Below are 18,701 nucleotides of genomic sequence, written 5' to 3'. Positions count from 1 at the left end.
TAAGTCATGGCTCAGCCTATTTTATAGGATCAACTTCATATTTCTCATCCTGGCATCCATGAGCCTTAGGTAACCTTGCTTCCCTCACATAAAGATTAGCATCGAGTCATCTTACTCAGCTGACGTGAGGGGCAGCATTGGGCACCTCACTCACTTGCGAGTCTGGGGGCAGACCCTGTGCACTAACCTCAGGTTTCCTGGCACCTGTGTCCATGCAGGAGCCTGCCTCTAGTATCTGGTCAAGCGCTGACATTCCTGCACTTCGCTAGGTGGGCAGTAACCAGAGGCAGGCTGTTATCCAGGTGTGAGAAGGTGTAACTGGTTATCCAGGGGAAGGAGCAGGCAGGCCCATTCCTCTGGCCAGGGTGCACAGGAACCAGATAACGGGGTGAAGGGAAACCCAAAGAGCTGCCTTCCTGCATCCCTCCGGCCCGGTCCCAGGAATCGGACCAGGAGGGACTCCCAGGCGAGTGGTGCCGAGCATCCGGGAGCAGTGGAGAGTATAACATGCAGGTTCCCAGGCCCCTCTCAAGGTCCCCTCACTAGATGGGGTGAGACCTGGCAGCGGCAGGAGACGCACCCCAGCTGATCCTGCTGTTCGCCCGGGGCTGGGCTCCACGCCTGGACAAGGAGGGCAAATGCCTGCAGTTAACCCCCTGCTGCCCTGGCCCCTCCTTCAGCAAACCCCGGCTGCAGGGCCTGCTCTGCACCCACTCCTGTGCCGGGTCCTCACAGAGGGCCCCCCCTGCCCTCAGGCCACCGGCCAGTGGGGGAGAGACGGGAGAGAAATGGGGGAAATGGAGAGGCAGGGGCTTAGCTTGAGGGGTGGTGGGTTTGTGGGGGCCTGTGAGATCTGAGACATGGAGTCTCCTGTGTCCCTCAGTGCTCTAACGAAGCCGTGTTTGCCGTGGACTTCCACCCCACGGACACCAACATCATCGTCACCTGCGGAAAGTCACACCTCTACTTCTGGACGCTGGAAGGCAACTGCCTCATTAAGAAGCAAGGACTGTTCGAGGTGAGGTTCAGTGACCGGCAGTTTGTTCTCGCTGAGGGTCTGGGGATCCGCTGGCCTCACCTGTAAACAGGGAGCTGTTGGCATTCGGGCTCAGCGTTTTCTTCAGTGGCCAATGTGGGGGTGCACGTGGGGGTGTTGTGACAAAGACGATTCCCAGACCCAGATCCCTAACAGGGTTGGGGGTCCCCTGTGTCAGGGGGGTGACAGTGGTGGTGCCGAGGGGGACGGTGGGCCAACACAGGGCGCACAGGGAGAGGATGCCTGGGAGCGGCCATGTTGGCCCAGAGCGGCTGAGAGGCACTTAGGGGGGCATCTGGGCAGCCCGCCTTCGCCAAGGGCGGCAGACACTCAGTGCCTTTTAGTCCGGCCACGGGGACCTGTGACAACCCCGGGACAGCACACCTTCTCCATGGGGACAATGGCTGCAAGCCCCGGAGATGGAGTTAGAGCTGCTTTATTCTGGGCCAGGGCCCCGCTCCTCAGACTGTAGCCATGACGACACAACCTGCTCCTGAGCCCCCTCCAGCACCTCCCTCCGCTGGAACTGTCTGCAGCTGATACACCCCGGGCATTGCTGTCAGAGCACATCCTCTCAGGCGTAAGGGATGTGACAGTGGAGGGACGTGAACGGCATCATTGCAGGCCCCTTCCCGCTGGGTGATCGGGAGTCTAGACTAGAGAGAGTTTGTACAGACGAAAAGCCACCTTGACGGACCGTATTGGTGTCTTTACAACATTCGCAGAAGCAAGAGAAGCCAAAGTTCGTCCTCTGTGTGACGTTTTCTGAAAACGGCGACACCATTACCGGAGACTCGAGCGGCAACATCCTGGTCTGGGGGAAAGGTAACGCCTGGCCTCGGCGGCGCTCTGAGAGGTCAAAGGCGGCTTCTGTGAGAACTGTCAATAAGTCACAGGGCGGCTGAAATCCCAGCGTGCGCAGGTCCATGCTTAGACAGGGCAGAGGAAGAGGGAGGGGCGGAGGCAGGGGCCTCCATCGCCCTGAAAGCCTCGTGAAGCCCAGACGTTGTGATGGAAGAACAGCTTTGTTAGGAGACGTAGTAACGGATCGTAAGGATGAAGGCAGCCATGGCTGTTTGCTTAGCTGTGAGATAGTTAATAAGCATCTGGTTCTCAGCGTGTGGCAGGCGTTATCGATCACAGGATGTGAGAGGCGGCGTGCTAGACGCCGGGGCACACAGATGAGTCAGCCCCGAGTCGCCGTGCCAGCCAGCACCCAGCGTGGTGCGGAGGCGCCGTCTCTCAGAAACGTCCCTTCAGTTCCACTCAGCGAGCAGCTATGCACGCTCACCACGTGCCAGGAAATAAGGAGAAACACCCTCCCTGGCTCAGGGCCTTAGAGTGCGGGCTGTGGTGAAGGTGGGAGAGACCCACCGGAGTTCTTTCCGGCCAGTAGGGTGACTCCTGTGGGTCCCCGCTCCTCTGGGTGCCGGGTGCTCGCTGCAGTGTTTTCTCCCCCCTTAGAGCAGGCCTGTGGGTCAGCAAAGGGGAAACTGAGGTGGGGCAGGGTAAGCCGCTCGGCCGGAGACACAGCTGCCCGCGCTCCAGTCCCCGTTCTGAGCTCGGGTCCCTGGGTTCTCCTCGCACCGCCTTCGCGTCAGCAAGCGTCCTTCGCTGTGCGTAGCCCTGCCCCTGCCTGCCTGGTGCTCTGTGAGCGGCTGCCCATCAGACCCTTGTAGGCTTACCCACCCGTGATGCCCTCACCGACCATGCCAACTTTAAAACAGGAGTGGAAGCGACGGGCAGAGGTGAGCCTCCTCGCAAGGGACTAAGGATGGTTTTCTTGGTGTGTCTAGGTACGAATCGAATAAGCTATGCCATTCAAGGGGCCCACGAGGGTGGTATTTTTGCACTTTGTATGTTAAGGGACGGCACCCTGGTGTCGGGAGGCGGGAAGGACCGGAAGCTCATTTCTTGGAACGGAAACTATCAGAAACTTCACAAAACCGAGGTAAGACAGCGAGCAGTACTACTGACATCTGCTTTGAACCTTCAGCTGTTGTCCTAACCCAGTGGTCGGCAAACTCATGAGTCACCAGAGCCAAATTATCCACAGTACAACGATTGAAATTTCTTTTGAGAGCCAAATTTTTTTAAACTTAAACTATATAGGTAGGAACATTGTTATTAACTTAATTAGGGGACTCCTAAGCTGACCTTTGCTAAAAACTCCAGGGGCCAACGAGCCGCATGTGGCTCATGATCCGCAGTTTGCCGACCCCTGATCTAACCAGTTTCCTTGTTGGTTTGAAGTCTTTAGCATACAGTTTTGAAAGTTGTTTTGATAACATTTTATTAAGTAGTGTAGTATTTTATTAAAATCCTGGAGGCAGTTTAAGTACAGCTATTAGCATGGGATTCGATGTATAAAATCTGGGGTGGTAACATATTTCACATTTAGAATATTTTTGTAATAGAACCAATCCCACTTTGCAAGGGAGTACTGTCTACGTTTTTTCTTACCATTAAAATCTTTCTCCTGGTCACTTCAATCTCCAGGGTGTTACTTTGGAGACATGATCACTGTGAGCTAAAGTTTACTGAGCATCTACTTTGCACCTGGCTGAGTGCCAGCATGCCCTCCCGTGAGCTCTGAGTCCCGGACCATCTCTTTCACCTCCTTTTACCTGGTTAGCATCCTGCAGTCGGTAGGAGCCAGAGGCGAGAAATCCAATATTCCCTCCGCACACTGCCCTCCAGGCCCCAGGAAATTGTGAGCAGACCGATGCCACGTCAGTCTGACGGTGGATGGTCTTTCTCCCTCCCGTAGAGGGGACTCGCTGTAGCACATTTCCTGCCTGGAAGGCAGATTCTCAAACTCGTTGCACCCTGTAGCTCGCGTCCCATCAGAGAGCGCCACACTGCTCCGTGCTCGCGGTGGAAGAGCCTGATTTTCTGATTATTGCTCTTAATAAAGGGAGGCTCTCATCTGAACTTAGAAATCACTTTCCCCTTCACGGAGTTGTGTGTTGTTTTTCTAGAGAGAATGGAAGGGGCTAGGAGGGGGGAGAGGAGAGAGAGAGAGATAGAGATAGAGAGAAACATCGATGTGAGAAAGACCCTTCCTTATACGCCCCCTACTGGGGATGGAGCCCAGAACCCAGCATGTGCCCTGACCAGGAATCAAACTGTGACCTCCTGGGTTCATAGGTTGACACTCAACCATTGAGCCACATCCGTTGGGCAGAAATGCTTTGTTCTTTATTATTATTTTTGAACAGCTTTACTCTTCTGATTCTTTTAAGGTATATAAAATGTTCAGAGTTTAAAAGTAAGATTTGGGGTTTTGATCATTCACTCAACCGTTTGACTGTGGACCTTTCCCTGTCTCTCCGTGCATGCCTGTGTGTGTGTGTATGTGACTGCGACAGGAGCTGTCATCATGGTACATAAACAAGCATTTTCAATGATGCCTCACATCTTCTCTTTTCAATGCAGATTCCAGAACAGTTTGGTCCGATTCGGACGGTGGCCGAGGGGAAGGGCGACGTGATCTTGATCGGCACCACCAGGAACTTTGTCCTGCAGGGCACGCTGTCGGGGGACTTCTCGGCCATCACTCAGGTGCGTCCCGGCAGGCCCACCCCCACGTCCCTGTGACAGGATGTCAGTCGCTGATAACACTCCACACAGAGGAGGTTACTGCTGCGTTTTACACCCGCACAGCCCGCCGTTGCTGCGGGCGTTCCCGCTGGCTCCTGGCTGCGGCTGGGGAGGAAGAGACAGATGAGGTTAACTGTAAACCACACAGCAAGCCGGGCTTGTAGGCCCTGAAAGCTCCCGGCCCAGCGGCGTGGCTCAGTGGTTGAGCGTCGACCTATGAACCAGGAGGTCACGGTTCAGTTTCCAGTCAGGGAACATGCCGGGGTTGCGGGTTCGATCACAAGTGTGGGAAGTGCAGGAGGCAGCCAATCGATGATTCTCTTTCATCAACTGATGTTTCTATCTCTCCCTCTTCCCTCCTCTGAAATCAATAAAACTATATTTTAAAAAAAGAGAATAAAGGAAAGCTCCCGAGCGTTGTCTGTAGTGTTTCAGAGAGCGTGCATTTGTCTTGGTTCTTCAGGGTCACACTGACGAGCTCTGGGGACTGGCCATCCACGCCTCCAAACCCCAGTTCCTGACGTGCGGGCACGACAGACACGCCACTCTCTGGGACGCCGTCGGCCACCGGCCCGTCTGGGACAAGATCATAGAGGTAGATGCGCACGTTGCACCCATCTCCTTTGTAGAAATTCCTCTGGGACGTGTTTATCTGTTTGCATAAAATAGATATAAAATTGTCCCAACGCAAATGTCACTTCATTTACCTTCCATTCAAACTGTGTTGGTTTAAGCGTTCCTCAACGGTCTCACCTGTGACATTGTGAAGGTAGCTGTTGAACTTTTTTTAAAAACATATTTTTATTGATTTCAGGGAGGAAGGGAGAGGGAGAGAGATAGATAGAAACATCAGTGATGAGAGAGAATCGTTAATCAGCCGCCTCCTGCACGCCCCACCCTGGGGATGGAGCCTGCAACCCGGGCATGTGCCCTGACCGGGAATCTAACCAGGACCTCCTGGTTCATAGGTTGACATTCAACCACTGAGCCACACCAGCCAGGCACTGTTGAACTTTCTGACAGCAAGTCCGCCCCTCTGAGTCGGTGGCTGGGTGTCCTGACTGCGCCTGTCCACCGGCTTCGTGCTGAGAAGCCCTTGTTTGAGCCTGCACTCTTCACAGTGTGCCTCTGGAATGAGAATTACCAACTGTCCTAAAAGCGTACTTTCTCTCTACAACTCAGTGATAACGGCAAAGCTTTCATTTTAAAGTTTGCATCTCTGGTTTTTATGGAAGGCCCCAGTTCACACAGCACAGCGCTGACCTGTCCTCCTACACGTAAGGCAGCTGTGACTGCACGTATTGAGCGCCGTTTGCATACCGAGCACCGTGCGTGCATTAATTATACCCTTCACCCTAGTATAGCCCTGCGAGTCGAAGTCTTTTTACCCTGCTCTTGTTGGTTCGGACACTGAAGCGCAGAGGCGTCCCATCGCCTGCCAAGGTCACGGAGTCGGCGACAGAGCCAGTGTTCACCCAGCCCAGCCTGATCCCCACACCCGGGGTCTCCCGCAGCTCCCCTGCTGTGGGCCAAGAGCACACCCTGCAGGGCCCCATGTCAGGGGGGCTCCTCTGTGGCCCCCACGCCCGCAGCCCGCACAGTTGCCAGCTCGCCCCCGTGCGCTGGATCTGAGTCTCAGCCGCCTGCGTTTGGCTTTCAGAGGTCAGGTCGCTGGGAGAGCGGATCGTGGGATGCCAGGACCTGAGGGACGGCCCGGCTGCTCAGAGGAGAGAGTGGTGTGGCCCGAGGTGACAGGGAGGGTCTGCCTTGTACCTGTCCCCACGCAGGGGCTTCACGTATGAAACATACGTGAGGGGTTTGTGCAGATGTGACAACCACCCCCGGCACAGCAGGGACAGCGGCTGTCCGGGAAGGTGGCCCTCCCCGAGGCCCCGGCCAGCACAGTGGCCCTGCTGAAAGCAGTCCAGGCACACACCCACCGCTGCTCCGGGCTGTGAGCTCCCTCCACTGCGCAAGGGTAGGGACTGGCCCGGGCGCCAGAAACATCCATAGCTAAGTCCTGCCGGCTTTCTCCACTGGCCACGTGGCCTTGGACAAGGCCTCCCTGAACCTCGGGGTCTTCATCTCATGAATTACATGCTGGAGCCTCAAGCGGCCGTGACCTCTGTCTGAGCGTCCGCGGCAGCCTGAGCGTCATTGCAGCTCCCGCTTTGGCAAAAGCGTCGCAGTCATAGAGTCAATACCTGCAGAGCTTCCGGTCTCATCTTCTTAGTTTATCCAGAAGTTCCTCCTCCCGATTCCGTTTCCATCGCTGCTCTTTCCTTGTCTTCCCGGGACCAGCCTCTTCTCACCTCAGTTTGTCCAGACACCCCTGCCGGGTGGCCCTCTGTCCGCCACAGATCCGATCACGCACTCCTTTCACCGGGAGAAAAAGACCTCTCACTGTGCTGTTTCCTAGTGACCACAGTCCTTAGCATAGCAACGCAGCCCGTTCCCAGTGTCACCCCACGCTGGACAGGCGCTTACCCCCTGCCTGTCCCCGACTGCTGCGGCTGGGAAAGGGTGTGAGACAGAAAGGGGGAAGTCCTACGTGGGCCTCCCAGGAGAGGAAAGATTTAAGATGGGGCCACACGGCCCTGAGGGACTGGGCTGGGCTGTGTTTTTATGCTGCAGTGCTGTCTGGCCATCAATTTACACTTCCTTTAAAATGTTTTAGGATCCAGCTCAGTCTTCTGGTTTTCATCCTTCAGGGTCTGTGGTTGCAGTTGGAACACTGACTGGGAGGTAAGTCCACAGCAGCGCGCTGTGCTGGGGTTCAGGGAGTGTTCAGGGCGGGGGGGGGGGGCGCGCGGGCGCCAGCACTCTGAGCTGCAACCACAGCCTCTGGTGACTTAGCAGGTTAGGCCAGAACCCCACAGGGAAACAAAGCCGGGTCCTTCACATGTTATCCCTGGAGGAAGCTGGATCTGAGTCTCTCCTGGAGGAGTGCCCACACACATGCACGCACAGGCACACACACACACGCGTGCACATGTACACACTCGTACACACAGGCACACACACACCCTTGCATCCAGTTTCCCAGGATGCGTGGCTCCTGGAGCCCTCTGCTGCCCACGGTGGAGGAACCGCAATTCGGGATCGGGCAGGGAAGAAGTTCACAGCGCTGAGAATTTAAAAATGCTTTTTCTTGCTGCCCTTTCAGAGTTTCAGAAACCGCCCCAGTCCTGAGCCTCATATTCAGACTCAGTCACACTCCCTGACCATGTGCCTCGGGAGGCCAGGCAGTGGAGGGTGCTGGAGCTTCCGCCTCTCCGCTCGGAGAGTGTGGTCGTTCCGCTGTCTGACATTTGCAAGTCCCGTGTCCTTATTTGGGATTCGAATCATTTCTGCGTCCGTTACAACCTGTACTGGCTTAGCACTGGGTCTGCAAGGTGGTTCTGGGCCCAGACCCCCACCTGACAGCTGAGGGCACCAGCCCTCTGCTCGCTCTTCTTCCGTTCCCTCCACCGTTTCCTTCACCCGCTGGCTGCACGCCAGCATCCCGGAGGTCAGACACTCCCCACAGTCAAGCACCTCACACCCCTAAGGGTGTCCCAGCCCCACCTCCGCACCTGCTCTGCCTCACCCTGGGGTGGGGCCACGCAGGGGGTCCCTTTGCCACCTCCTGTGGCCACAACCCCGAGTTAGTGGTCCCACTTCTCCGCCCAGAGCTGTCCCTCCTTGGACATGTAAACGGCAGAACGCAAACCGGAGGAAGCCGTCGTAGCCGTGGTAGCAGAGTCGTTGCTGGCGGTGGGTGTGCTCAGAGGCAGGACCTTCTCTGTCCACAGAAGCTGGGAATAAGCGTTCCTGCCAAGTAAATTCAGAGTGCTTCTCCAGCCCCTGGGTTAAGGTTTCTAATAGTCTTACTGTTACTGAAATCGTCCTGCTTCCCTTCCCACTAAATCGCGTGCTGTGCTTTTCTCATGTTGGCAACAGGTGGTTTGTGTTTGACACGGAAACCAAAGACCTGGTCACCGTGCACACGGACGGGAACGAGCAGCTGTCCGTCATGCGGTACTCGCCAGGTCAGCGCCCGCTCCCGCCCCCGGGGAGTTCTGTGCAGATGCCTTCACAGCGAGTTTCTCACGCCGTCCGTCCGGGATGCTCACTGTGCTCGTGTTGTTTCTAACTCTTTATTATGGAAATTTATAAGCAAACAAAACTGGGCAGAGAGCATAATGATCCCCGTGTACCCGTCAGCTGCTGCAGTGCTACGGACTCAGCCAGCCTCGTTCATCTTTTTCATTAGAACTCCTCTGCCCCCGTGATTTTTTTTTTTAAACAGAACTTTATTTCTCACTCTAAACAACGTTTCTCACAATTTCCCACCTAGAAATGAGTAGGCAGCCCTGGCTGGGTAGCTCAGTTGGTTGGAGTATTGTCCAGTACGCCAAGGTTGTAAGGTTGTGTGTTAGATCCTTAGTCAAGACAAGGGGGAGAGGGAGGGAGGGAGGGAGGGAGGGAGGGAGGGAGGGAGGGAGGGAGGGAGGGAGGGAGGGAGGGAGGGAAAGAGGCCCCATGATATTTTGAAGCAGTTCACAGACATCTTATCCTTTCTTCCGTTAATGCCCCTAAGTCTCAAAAAAGCCAGGACTATTTTAGCAGCTTTATTGATGTACAATTTATAAATGATAATTTACCCATTATAAACGTATAACTCACTGATTCTTGGTGAATTAGTAGGGTTGTGCAGTCATTACCACAATCCAATTTTTGAACCTTTTCAGCACCCCCAAAAGTCCCCTTCCTGCCCATTAGCAGGTAATCTCTGCCTCCACCCCTATTCTGGGCACCCTCTAATGCACTGTGCTGACCTGTGAATGGCCTGTTCAGGACATTTCCTATCAGTGGATTCATACAACATGGAGCCTGTTACATCAACTTCTTTTTAGAATAATGTTTTTAGATTAGTTTGTGTTGTTGTGCTTGTATCAGTACTTTATTCCTTTCTTTAACTGAATTTTGGGGGTAGCATTGGTTAATAACATTATAGGTTTCAGGTGCTCAATTCCATAGTATAATACATCAACTATACATTGTGTAGTTCACCACTCTAAGTCAAGTTCCCTTCCATCACCATTTATCCTTCCTGTATATTCCTTTTTAATTACTGGATAGTATTCCATTTTGTGGATATACCACATTTTCTTTACCATTTATCAGTTAACAGACACTGGGATTGTTTCTGTGTTGGGTTATTAGGAGTAACGCTGCTAGGAACAGTCATGATATATACCTTTTGTAGACATTTGTTTTCATTTATCTAGAGTGAGTTCCTTTAACATCTGAGTTTCATCAGATGTTAAACGTAAATCTACCCTATGATCCACCAATTGTGGATCAATTATGATCATAAGGTAGATATACGTTTAACATCTGATGAAAATGCTTCCCAAGGTGGCTGCCCCATTTTACATTCCCACCAACACTGTGTCAGGGATCTAGTCTCTCCATATCCTCACCAACACCTAATAGAGGTTTAGTAGTTTCTCACGTGGTTTTAAGTTACATTTCCATAAAGTCTGTCACAGAGGTTAAGCATCTCTTCATGTATCTACCAGTCATTTCTGTATCTTCATTGATGAATATCTATCCAAACATTTTGCCCATTTTTAATTGGGTTGCTTGTCTTACTACTGAGTTGTAAGAACTCTTTCTATATTCTGTCTATGAGTTCTTTATCAGATATATGATTTGCAAATGTTTTCTCTCGGTGTATGGCTTGTCTTGTCATTTTCTTAATGGGGTCTTTTAAAGCAGATGCTTTAATTTTGATGAGGTCCAGTTTATCCATTTTATTCTTTTATATGGATCTTGCTTATGGTGTCATAGTCAAAAGTCACCAAGATTTTCTCCTGTGCTTCCTTTTAGAAAGGTTATTGTTTTAGCCATTATATGTAGGTCTGTGATTCATTTTGAGTAAATGCTTGTGTCTGTGAGAAGTCAGTCTAAGTTTGTTTATTCTGCATGTAGATAACCACTTGTTCCAGCACCATTTGTTGAAAATACAATTCTGTCCCAAATGGATTATCTTGGCACTTTTGTCAAAAGTCCATTAACATGCCCTAGCCAATTTGGCTCAGTGGATAAGAGTGTCAGCATGCAGACTGAAGAGTCCTGGATTCAGTTCTGGTCAAGGGCACATATTTTGGTTGCTGGCTCAATCCCATGTGAGAGGCAATTAATTGATGTATCTCTCTCACATCGATGTTTCTCTCTGTGTGTCTCTCTCCCTCTCTCTTCTCTCTCTAAAAAACAATGGCAAGCCGAAACCAGTTTGGCTCAGCGGTAGAGCGTCGGTCTTCGAACTGAAAGGTCCCAGGTTCGATTCTGGTCAAGAGCATGTACATTGGTTGCAGGCACATCCCTGGTAGGGGGTGTGCAAGAGGCAGCTGGTTGTTGTTTCTCTCTCATCATCGACATTTCTAGCTCTCTATCTCTCTCCCTTTCTCTCTGAAAAAAATCAATAAAATACATTTAAAAAAATAAAAAATAAAAAACAATGGAAAAATATCCTCAGGTGAGGATTAACAACAACAAAAATCCATTAGTAATAAATATAAAGGTTTATTTCAAGATTCTCAGTTCTTTCATTCATTTATATAACTATCTATATACCAATACCACACAATTTTGATTACTGTACTTTTGGAGTAAGTTGTGAAATTGAATAGTGTAATTACTACAATTCTGTTGTTCTTTTTCAAAATTGTTTTAGTTCTTTTAGGTCCTTATTTTAGAATCAACTTGTCTAGTTCTAATTTTAAAAAGCCTACCATGATTTTAATATGTTGAACTTATAGATCAATATGGGGATAATTGCTGTCTTTACAAGACTGAGTCTTATAATCCTTGAACTTAGAATGTCTCTCCATTTATTTAGATCTTTAATTTTTATCAGCAATGTTTTATAGTTTTCAGTGCACAAGTCTCATACTTCCGTTGTTAAATTTGTTCCTAATTGCTTTTTATGCCATTGTGAATGAAGATGTTTTTTATTTTGTTTTCAGAATGTAGTTTGCTAGTATAGAGGAATAAAAATTTTTTGTACATGGATCTTATACCTGTGACCTTTCTAAACTCTTTTATTTATTTTAGTGGTATTTTTGTGTGTAAAATTCTTGAACTTTTTTTCATATGGGAGCATGTCATCGCAAATGATGACAGTTTTACTCATATTTTTTAATCTGGGGGCCTTTATTTTTTTCTTGTTGCATTTTCTAGAACCCCGAACAGAAGTGGCAAAGTGGGTCCTTGCCTTGCTCCCAGTATTAGGGTGAAAATAGTCATTTATTGTTTAGTAGGATGAGGAAGTTCCCTTCTATGGCTAACCTGTTTAGTTTTTATTATGAATGAGTGTTAGAATTTACCAAATGCTTTTTCTGTATCTATCAAGCTGATCATGTGGGTTTTGTTCTTTATTTTATTAATATGGCGCATTACATTAATTTTCAGACGTTAGGCCATCTTTGCATTCCTGGGATAAATCTCATGTGGTCATGGTGTCTAATCCTTTGTATATTTTTCTGGATTCTGCTTAATCTTCTGTTAAGAATTTTTGCATCCATGTTTATGAAGGATATTGGTCTGAAGTTTTCTTGTGATGGTTTTGTCTGACTTAATTATGAGACTACTATTGGCCTATAGAGGAACTTGAAAAATGTTTCTTCTTTGTTTGTTTTCTGAGAGTTTATAAAAAAAAAAAACAAAAAACTGGTGTTATTTCCTTATTAAGTATTTGATAGAATTCATGTGAATTCAATGAGCTACCAGGGATTTTCTTTGTAGGAAGGTTTTTCATTTCTAATTCAATTTCTCAGCTTATAGATCTACTCAAATGTTTTGATTTTTTTTCTTAAGTCAGTGTTTATTTTTCCATCTAAGGTGTCTAATTTATTGGCATAAAGTTGTTCATAACATGTTTTTAATCCTTTTCATTTTTCTAAAGTTGATAGTGAAGTCTCTTCTTGATTCTGCTAACTTGTGTTTTCTCTCCTTTTCTCTTGGTCAATCTAGTTAAAGATTTGTCAACTTTGTTTATCTTTTCAAATAAGCAGGTGGAGGGGGGCGGTGTGCAGAGATGAGGCGGGCAGGGGGGAGGTGGTGTCCAGAGGCCTGAGAGAACCTGCAATGAGTGACTACATCCTGGAGGGCCTGTGGGCCTCACCTACAAACTGAGCCTCAGTCCCTTCATTTCTGAGTGGGGAAGGGTTGTATAAGGAGAGGAACCGGCCAGGGGCAGTTTCCAAGAGGTAGTTCTAGAAGTGGTAGGGGAGCCATTCAAGTGCATGTTGTCTTTTTTAAATAACTCGTTAATTGGGCTGTTTTCTAAATCTGTGACTGCAACTAGTATTACCCCTTATAATTGATCAAGTGTTTATTTTTCATAATTGAATTATAATCTGTCCTCTCTTTGTAGATGGGAATTTCTTGGCCATAGGCTCCCATGACAACTGTATCTATATATACGGAGTCAGTGACAACGGGAGGAAGTACACACGAGTCGGCAAATGCTCGGTAAGCCCTCTTATTTCTCATGCATGTGCCGGTGGTCATTACTTGTTGGCCAGGAGTGTTTATAAGGCAAGGGAGCCTCACACAACGCATTTCTCTCCCAGGGTCATTCCAGCTTCATCACGCACTTGGACTGGTCTGTAAACTCCCAGTTCCTCGTGTCAAACTCCGGAGACTACGAAATCCTTTACTGTGAGTAGCACCCAGGGTTAGTTTCCTCTGAGACCAAAGGCGACTTCCCACAGACACCCACTGGCCGCACTCTCAGGCCGCGGCTGTGTCCTCTGTGAGACAGAGGGTGGGCTGGGCACCTCGCAAGTCCTTTCCAACGCAGAGACACCTGAGACCGGGCCGACCCCGGCCCTGGTGAGGCGATGGGGGCCCTGAGAAGGAGAGGGCCAGCTCTGCAGAGAGAGTCTGGAGGGGGCCGATGTGGCCGAAGAGCGTGGGGTCAGAGCCGTCACAGGGAGAGGGACCCCGTGGGGACGTCACCCCCTGAGACAGACCATAAAGGCTCTCCCGGCTGGGTGACAGCAGTCCCGTGGGGCCCCTCCTCCTCCTCTCCCAAGCCCTCCGTGCCCAGGCAGGACCTGGGAGCGGTGAGCGTCCTGAGGGCTGGCACTTACCGAGCACATGGTGCGCGCCGGGCTCTGCTTCTGCAAACACTTGCCAAGCACTTGCCACATGCCCAGCTCTGACTCAACACGGGTCACAGAGCATGAGGGCCTGGAAGGTTCCAAAAAGTGTGCTGCTCTGACCTCCATCTCCTCCAGGAGCCACAGCCCTTCAGGCTCATCCCCTTAAGTAGAAAGGAAATCGGGGCCCATACACGAGGCCACAGGCATCGAGAGCCAGTGGGTGGCGGGGGGTGGGGGGAGGGGGTGACCGCCCAATTGTTGACGAGCCCGGACAGGCAGGGCAGCTGGAGGTGGAGGAAAGGAGAGATACCTGGGCCAGGACCACGCCCCCTCCAGCAGGGCGGGCAGCCAGGGTCAGCCCTTTCGCCCTCTCCACGGTCCTGCCTGATGCGGGACAGAAACGGGGAGGTTTTCAGAGGCAGGCCCTGGGTCTAGTCTCTTGTCAGACACAGTCTCACACTTCACTGGTGAGAGCTCACGTAGGGAACAATCCACTTTGTAGATGGGAATTCCTTAGCAATAGGCTCCCATGACAACTGGGAGGCCACAGGTGGTTGGCCGACCCATTTCCATAAGCTTGGAGTTAAAGGGATTGTGTGTGTGTGTGTGTGTGATCATGTATGTGTTCAGGGCTCCAGGGAGGACAAGCAGATGGAGGCCTAGGAGCCAGCGGATGGTCAAAGAAAAAAGAAGCCAGCTGGGGGGACAGGCCCAGAGGGGGAGGTGGGCTGGGCTCAGTGCCGGCCAGGAGAGCCATTCCGCCGGGCTGGGAGTGGAGGGGGCCTGCCTCCCCCCGAAGGAGAGGGGGCTGTTGCTCAGCTGTCACCACACCCGCGCGTGCGTGCTTCTTCCAGGGGTTCCCTCTGCATGTAAGCAAGTCGTCAGCGTGGAAACCACACGGGACATCGAGTGGGCTACGTACACCTGCACTCTGGGATTCCACGTCTTTGGTGAGTCCCGCAGCTTTCTCGCAGCTCAGACATAAGTGTGTCCGCTGTCAGAACATCCCTGACGGTCAGGAAGGCTCGGAGCCGCCGGTCCCGTCAGCGCGCTGTGCGCTGCGGGAGCCCCGCGGGACCAGTCCCCGCAGCGCCGGGAAGGGCCGGGCGAGAGGAGCCAGCAGGGCCCGGCGTCCGCCCTCTCCTGGTGTGTGAAGCGGGTCCTGGGATGCGTCTCTGGCATCTTCTCACGTGTGCTGTGCCCGAGTTGCTGGCGAGATGGAGCAGGTGGCACTCAGCCAGTTCACTCCTCCTTTGCTAGTTATTACCCCATCTTCTTGGTCCTTAAACTCGAATTTTCACTTCTAAGTTTAGATGAGGAACATATTCATAAATGCCCTAAATTAAATTGCCACAATGCAGTAGGGGGGGAAAGCCGTATTTATAACCTCTTTCTGTAAGGTCAATCATTTGGTCAGAATTTCACACATCTCCTTAGAGCTGGCATTTTACCATTTTCTGGTATTAAAGGCGAGGACCCCCGGGTTTACCGCAGAACTTGCAGCTGAGAAAACGGGTGCACACACAGCTCTCTCAGAGCCGAAGTGACCGGGACCAAAGGGGTTTCCTGGAGCAATGGTCGGGAGATGCCACCCCACACCAGGCTTCATGCCCACCAGAGCCAGAGCTGCTGCTGCCCAGGCCCATGGCAGGCAGACACTACACCTGCCCGGTGTCAGAAGCAAGCAGCAGCCACAAAGAGCTGACCACAAGAAATGTCCGAAAGGCACACTCCGACTGGGTTAAAAAAGTTCTTGGGCCGAAACCGGTTTGGCTCAGTGGTAGAGCGTCGGTCTGCAGACTGAAAGGTCCCAGGTTCGATTCCAGTCAAGGGCATGTACATTGGTTTCGGGCACATCCCAGGTAGGGGGTGTGCAGGAGGCAGCTGGTCGATGTTTCTCTCTCATCGACGTTTCTAGCTCTCTATCCCTCTCTCCTCCTCTCTGTAAAAAAATCAATAAAATATATATATTTTTTTAAAAAGTTCTTGGGAGGGACTTTCACAAGTAAAGAGCCACCTCGAAAAAAGAAAAGTTAGGAAACTGCATGCATGGGGACTAGTCAGCTTCCCATCTGCCTCTTTGGGACAAAAGAAAGGCAATGTGTCCTGAAGCAGGGTTTCTGGTACACTTTGTGCTGCATTGTCAAGAAGCCACCCCCCTCCTCCAAAAAAGGGACAAAAAAGAAGGGGCCCCCCAAAGGTGGGAGCCCAGCGAGCCTGTCCTGCCACGGAGCGGGCTGAGCTTGAAGGGGGTCCTGGGAGGCCTGGGGTGAGCCGATCGTGGGAACCGTGAGAGGCTGGACGGACAGAGTGCTCTCTGGGCCCTGGTCTGAGCCCGGGGCGCGGGCGATGTTACTTTGGCGAGAGTGGAAAGCGGTCCCCACGCAGAGTGGCCAGTGTCCCTGGCGTTCCCAATGCTGCCTGTGGTCTTTGTCTTAGGAGTGTGGCCAGAGGGCTCGGACGGGACAGACATCAATGCCGTCTGTCGGGCCCACGAGAAAAAAGTCCTGTCGACGGGCGATGACTTCGGCAAAGTGCACCTCTTCTCTTACCCTTGTTCGCAGTTCCGGGTAAGGACCGTCTTCACAGATCTCACCTCGTGGGGTGCGTTTGGCCCTTAGACAGAAAGGCCCATGAGTGAATGTCCCCTGTCACAGTGCAGCCCTGACCCTGTCGCCCGCTGCCCTGGAGCACCTCAGGGGCTCCCCCTGCCCTCCGGGAAGCCCTGAGACCTGGCCCCGCTTCCTCTGTGGCCTCCTTCGTGGGCCCCTCTTCTCTCCCTCCATACGGCCCCTCTGCTGCAGCCCTGCCGTGCCAAGCCAGCACCTCTGCCTAGCACGCCGCTCCGGCCCTTCCCTTCCCTTCCCCGACCCTCCTTCAGCAGGACACCCCTCTCCCTCCACCCCTGGCATCTCTGGGATTGAATAATCCGCCCTGTCTGTTCCCCACTGGTTGTGCCTGGGTCCCACCTGAGATGTGCTGAGCACGGCATAGACCTGCACAGCCGAGTGAGGGGAGATGCAGGAACATGGGAATGCGGGCAGAATCCCCACACCTTCCGCTCCAGTTCCTGAGCTTTGCCTTGAGCTCCCTCCCCGTCTTCCTCCCAGGCCCCCAGCCACGTGTACAGCGGGCACAGCAGCCACGTCACCAACGTCGACTTCCTCTGCGACGACAGCCACCTCATCTCCACGGGCGGCAAGGACACCAGCATCATGCAGTGGCGGGTCATCTAGTGCCGGCGGGGACGGCCCCAGGCGCAGGCTCGGCCGCCCGCTCACTGTGATTTCAGTTGTTGGGAGTTCTCACACACCTCAGGAAAACCGCTCCCCGTACCGGTTACCTTAGCGTAGCGGCTCAGTGAGCGCCACGTCGGATCAGCAGTTCAGGTTTCTCCGTCGTACAATCTATCACACACCCTTAATGTAAAGAAAGAAGACAAAAAAAAAAGCCAAGGTTTACAGCACGGCGGCATCAACAGGCTAACTGGTCTGTCCTTCCTACCTTTTCTATGAACTCTTCGAAACGGTCACAGAATGCCTTTTCAGATCCTGTGCGTAGGCCGGCTCGGTCGCCGAGGAGCCTGCGAGGCCAGGTATTTATGAGAACGAGGTGCTGCATCCCGATCACTGTTGACTGATCTTGGAGGGACTCTCGGATTGAGTAGAGGGAAGAACCGGCTGCACAGCTGAGTCAGGAAACGCAGCTACGACTGTATTTGGTTCCATTGTCTACGGTTCCGTTCAGCTCTCCCTCTGGGAGGCGGGCGGGAAGGGGCTGATGAACGGTTCAGCTGGGGAGACAGGCATCTCGGAGTTGCAGCCAGACTGCCCACTGAGCCCCATGCAGTCAGCCCTGACACCCTCGGGAATGCCCGCCCCCCGTGGACCCCGTCCACCTGCCCCACGAGTGGAGACACGTGGTCACCTTCCTCTGTATATTAATTGGCATGATACGGTATTGTACGTGTATAGGATTTTAGCGACTCAAAATAAAGACGTAAGGCTAGGCTTTACTATTTTATGCTTATGGACACTGTATATTTGTATTTTAAGACCAAGTAGACCAAGTCAAAGAGACACCACCGACCTGCAGCGGGGGGCCTGGGCGGCTCGGCGGGGTACCCCGGGCGGCTGTTCCCTGCCTTCTGGGCCTGGCCGGCTCGCCGGGCGACGGGAGGAGACTGCGTTCCGATGGGAAAAACGCAGGCGCCGTCCGTTTGTCCAGAAGGCCTTATCCCTTTCGATGGCGAGGTAGACTGAAGTGTCTTGTTTACATTGGGGAATGTATCTCAGATTTTAAACTAGAGGAGTGATAAGCAGACTTTAAACACAGATGTTAAGGTGTTTACTTGTTCCAGGCAAGTAAATGAGCTGAGCGGCCCGGCCCGGCCCCGGCTGTTCCGCCAGCCAATGGGGCGCGGCCCTGCGATGACGGACAGCTCGCGGCTGCCGCGCACAGGGCACCGTGAACGTGTGTTAAAGGTGAATCTGTCTGTATGTATCCTTATCAAATATATTCTGTAATGAAATAAAGTCTGAAAAGTGGATTTCTTATTGACCTATAATTATGAAAGTATATAAATTAAAATATTTAAAATTAGCTGTGATTCACACTATATTCTGTTTCATATATAGATATTTTTCCTCACCTAGAGACTATAATTTGCATATGGTGTGTAAATAATCATTCTCAAATGAACAATTGAGAGGATAACCCTATCAGGGAAGGAAAAGGGAAACATTATCTACATATATAAAAGCCTAAGTGACTGTCCAACTGTTCTCCTAGTAGCTATGACGTTCAATGACCACAAGAGGGCAGATGCTCTGACTAGTAGAGGAGGGAGCCCAATTCCTTGCAGAATTGGCCGTGGGTTAGGTTGCGGCTGGGACACTGTCAGC

At 51.8% G+C, this 18,701-nt stretch overlaps 1 protein-coding gene across 1 annotated transcript in view; it reads left to right on the top strand.

Annotated features, from left to right (window-relative positions):
- EML1 (EMAP like 1) overlaps positions 1-18,399 on the top strand; it is a 98,389-nt gene extending 79,990 nt beyond the window's left edge. Inside the window, 12 exon segments of the mRNA XM_036411759.2 lie at positions 884-1,018; positions 1,762-1,861; positions 2,833-2,987; positions 4,475-4,600; positions 5,103-5,234; positions 7,317-7,384; positions 8,582-8,670; positions 13,065-13,162; positions 13,264-13,351; positions 14,652-14,747; positions 16,237-16,367; positions 16,908-18,399. Of these exon segments, the coding sequence (XP_036267652.1) occupies positions 884-1,018; positions 1,762-1,861; positions 2,833-2,987; positions 4,475-4,600; positions 5,103-5,234; positions 7,317-7,384; positions 8,582-8,670; positions 13,065-13,162; positions 13,264-13,351; positions 14,652-14,747; positions 16,237-16,367; positions 16,908-17,033 (1,344 nt within the window). The 3' untranslated portion in view covers positions 17,034-18,399.
- The last annotated feature ends 302 nt before the right edge of the window (positions 18,400-18,701 follow it).

This window comes from Pipistrellus kuhlii, unplaced genomic scaffold (assembly GCF_014108245.1).
Source record: "Pipistrellus kuhlii isolate mPipKuh1 unplaced genomic scaffold, mPipKuh1.p scaffold_m20_p_41, whole genome shotgun sequence".
Lineage (NCBI taxonomy): Eukaryota > Metazoa > Chordata > Mammalia > Chiroptera > Vespertilionidae > Pipistrellus > Pipistrellus kuhlii.
Note: the sequence above shows the minus strand (reverse complement) of the source record. Positions and strands in the feature narration are given on the sequence as shown.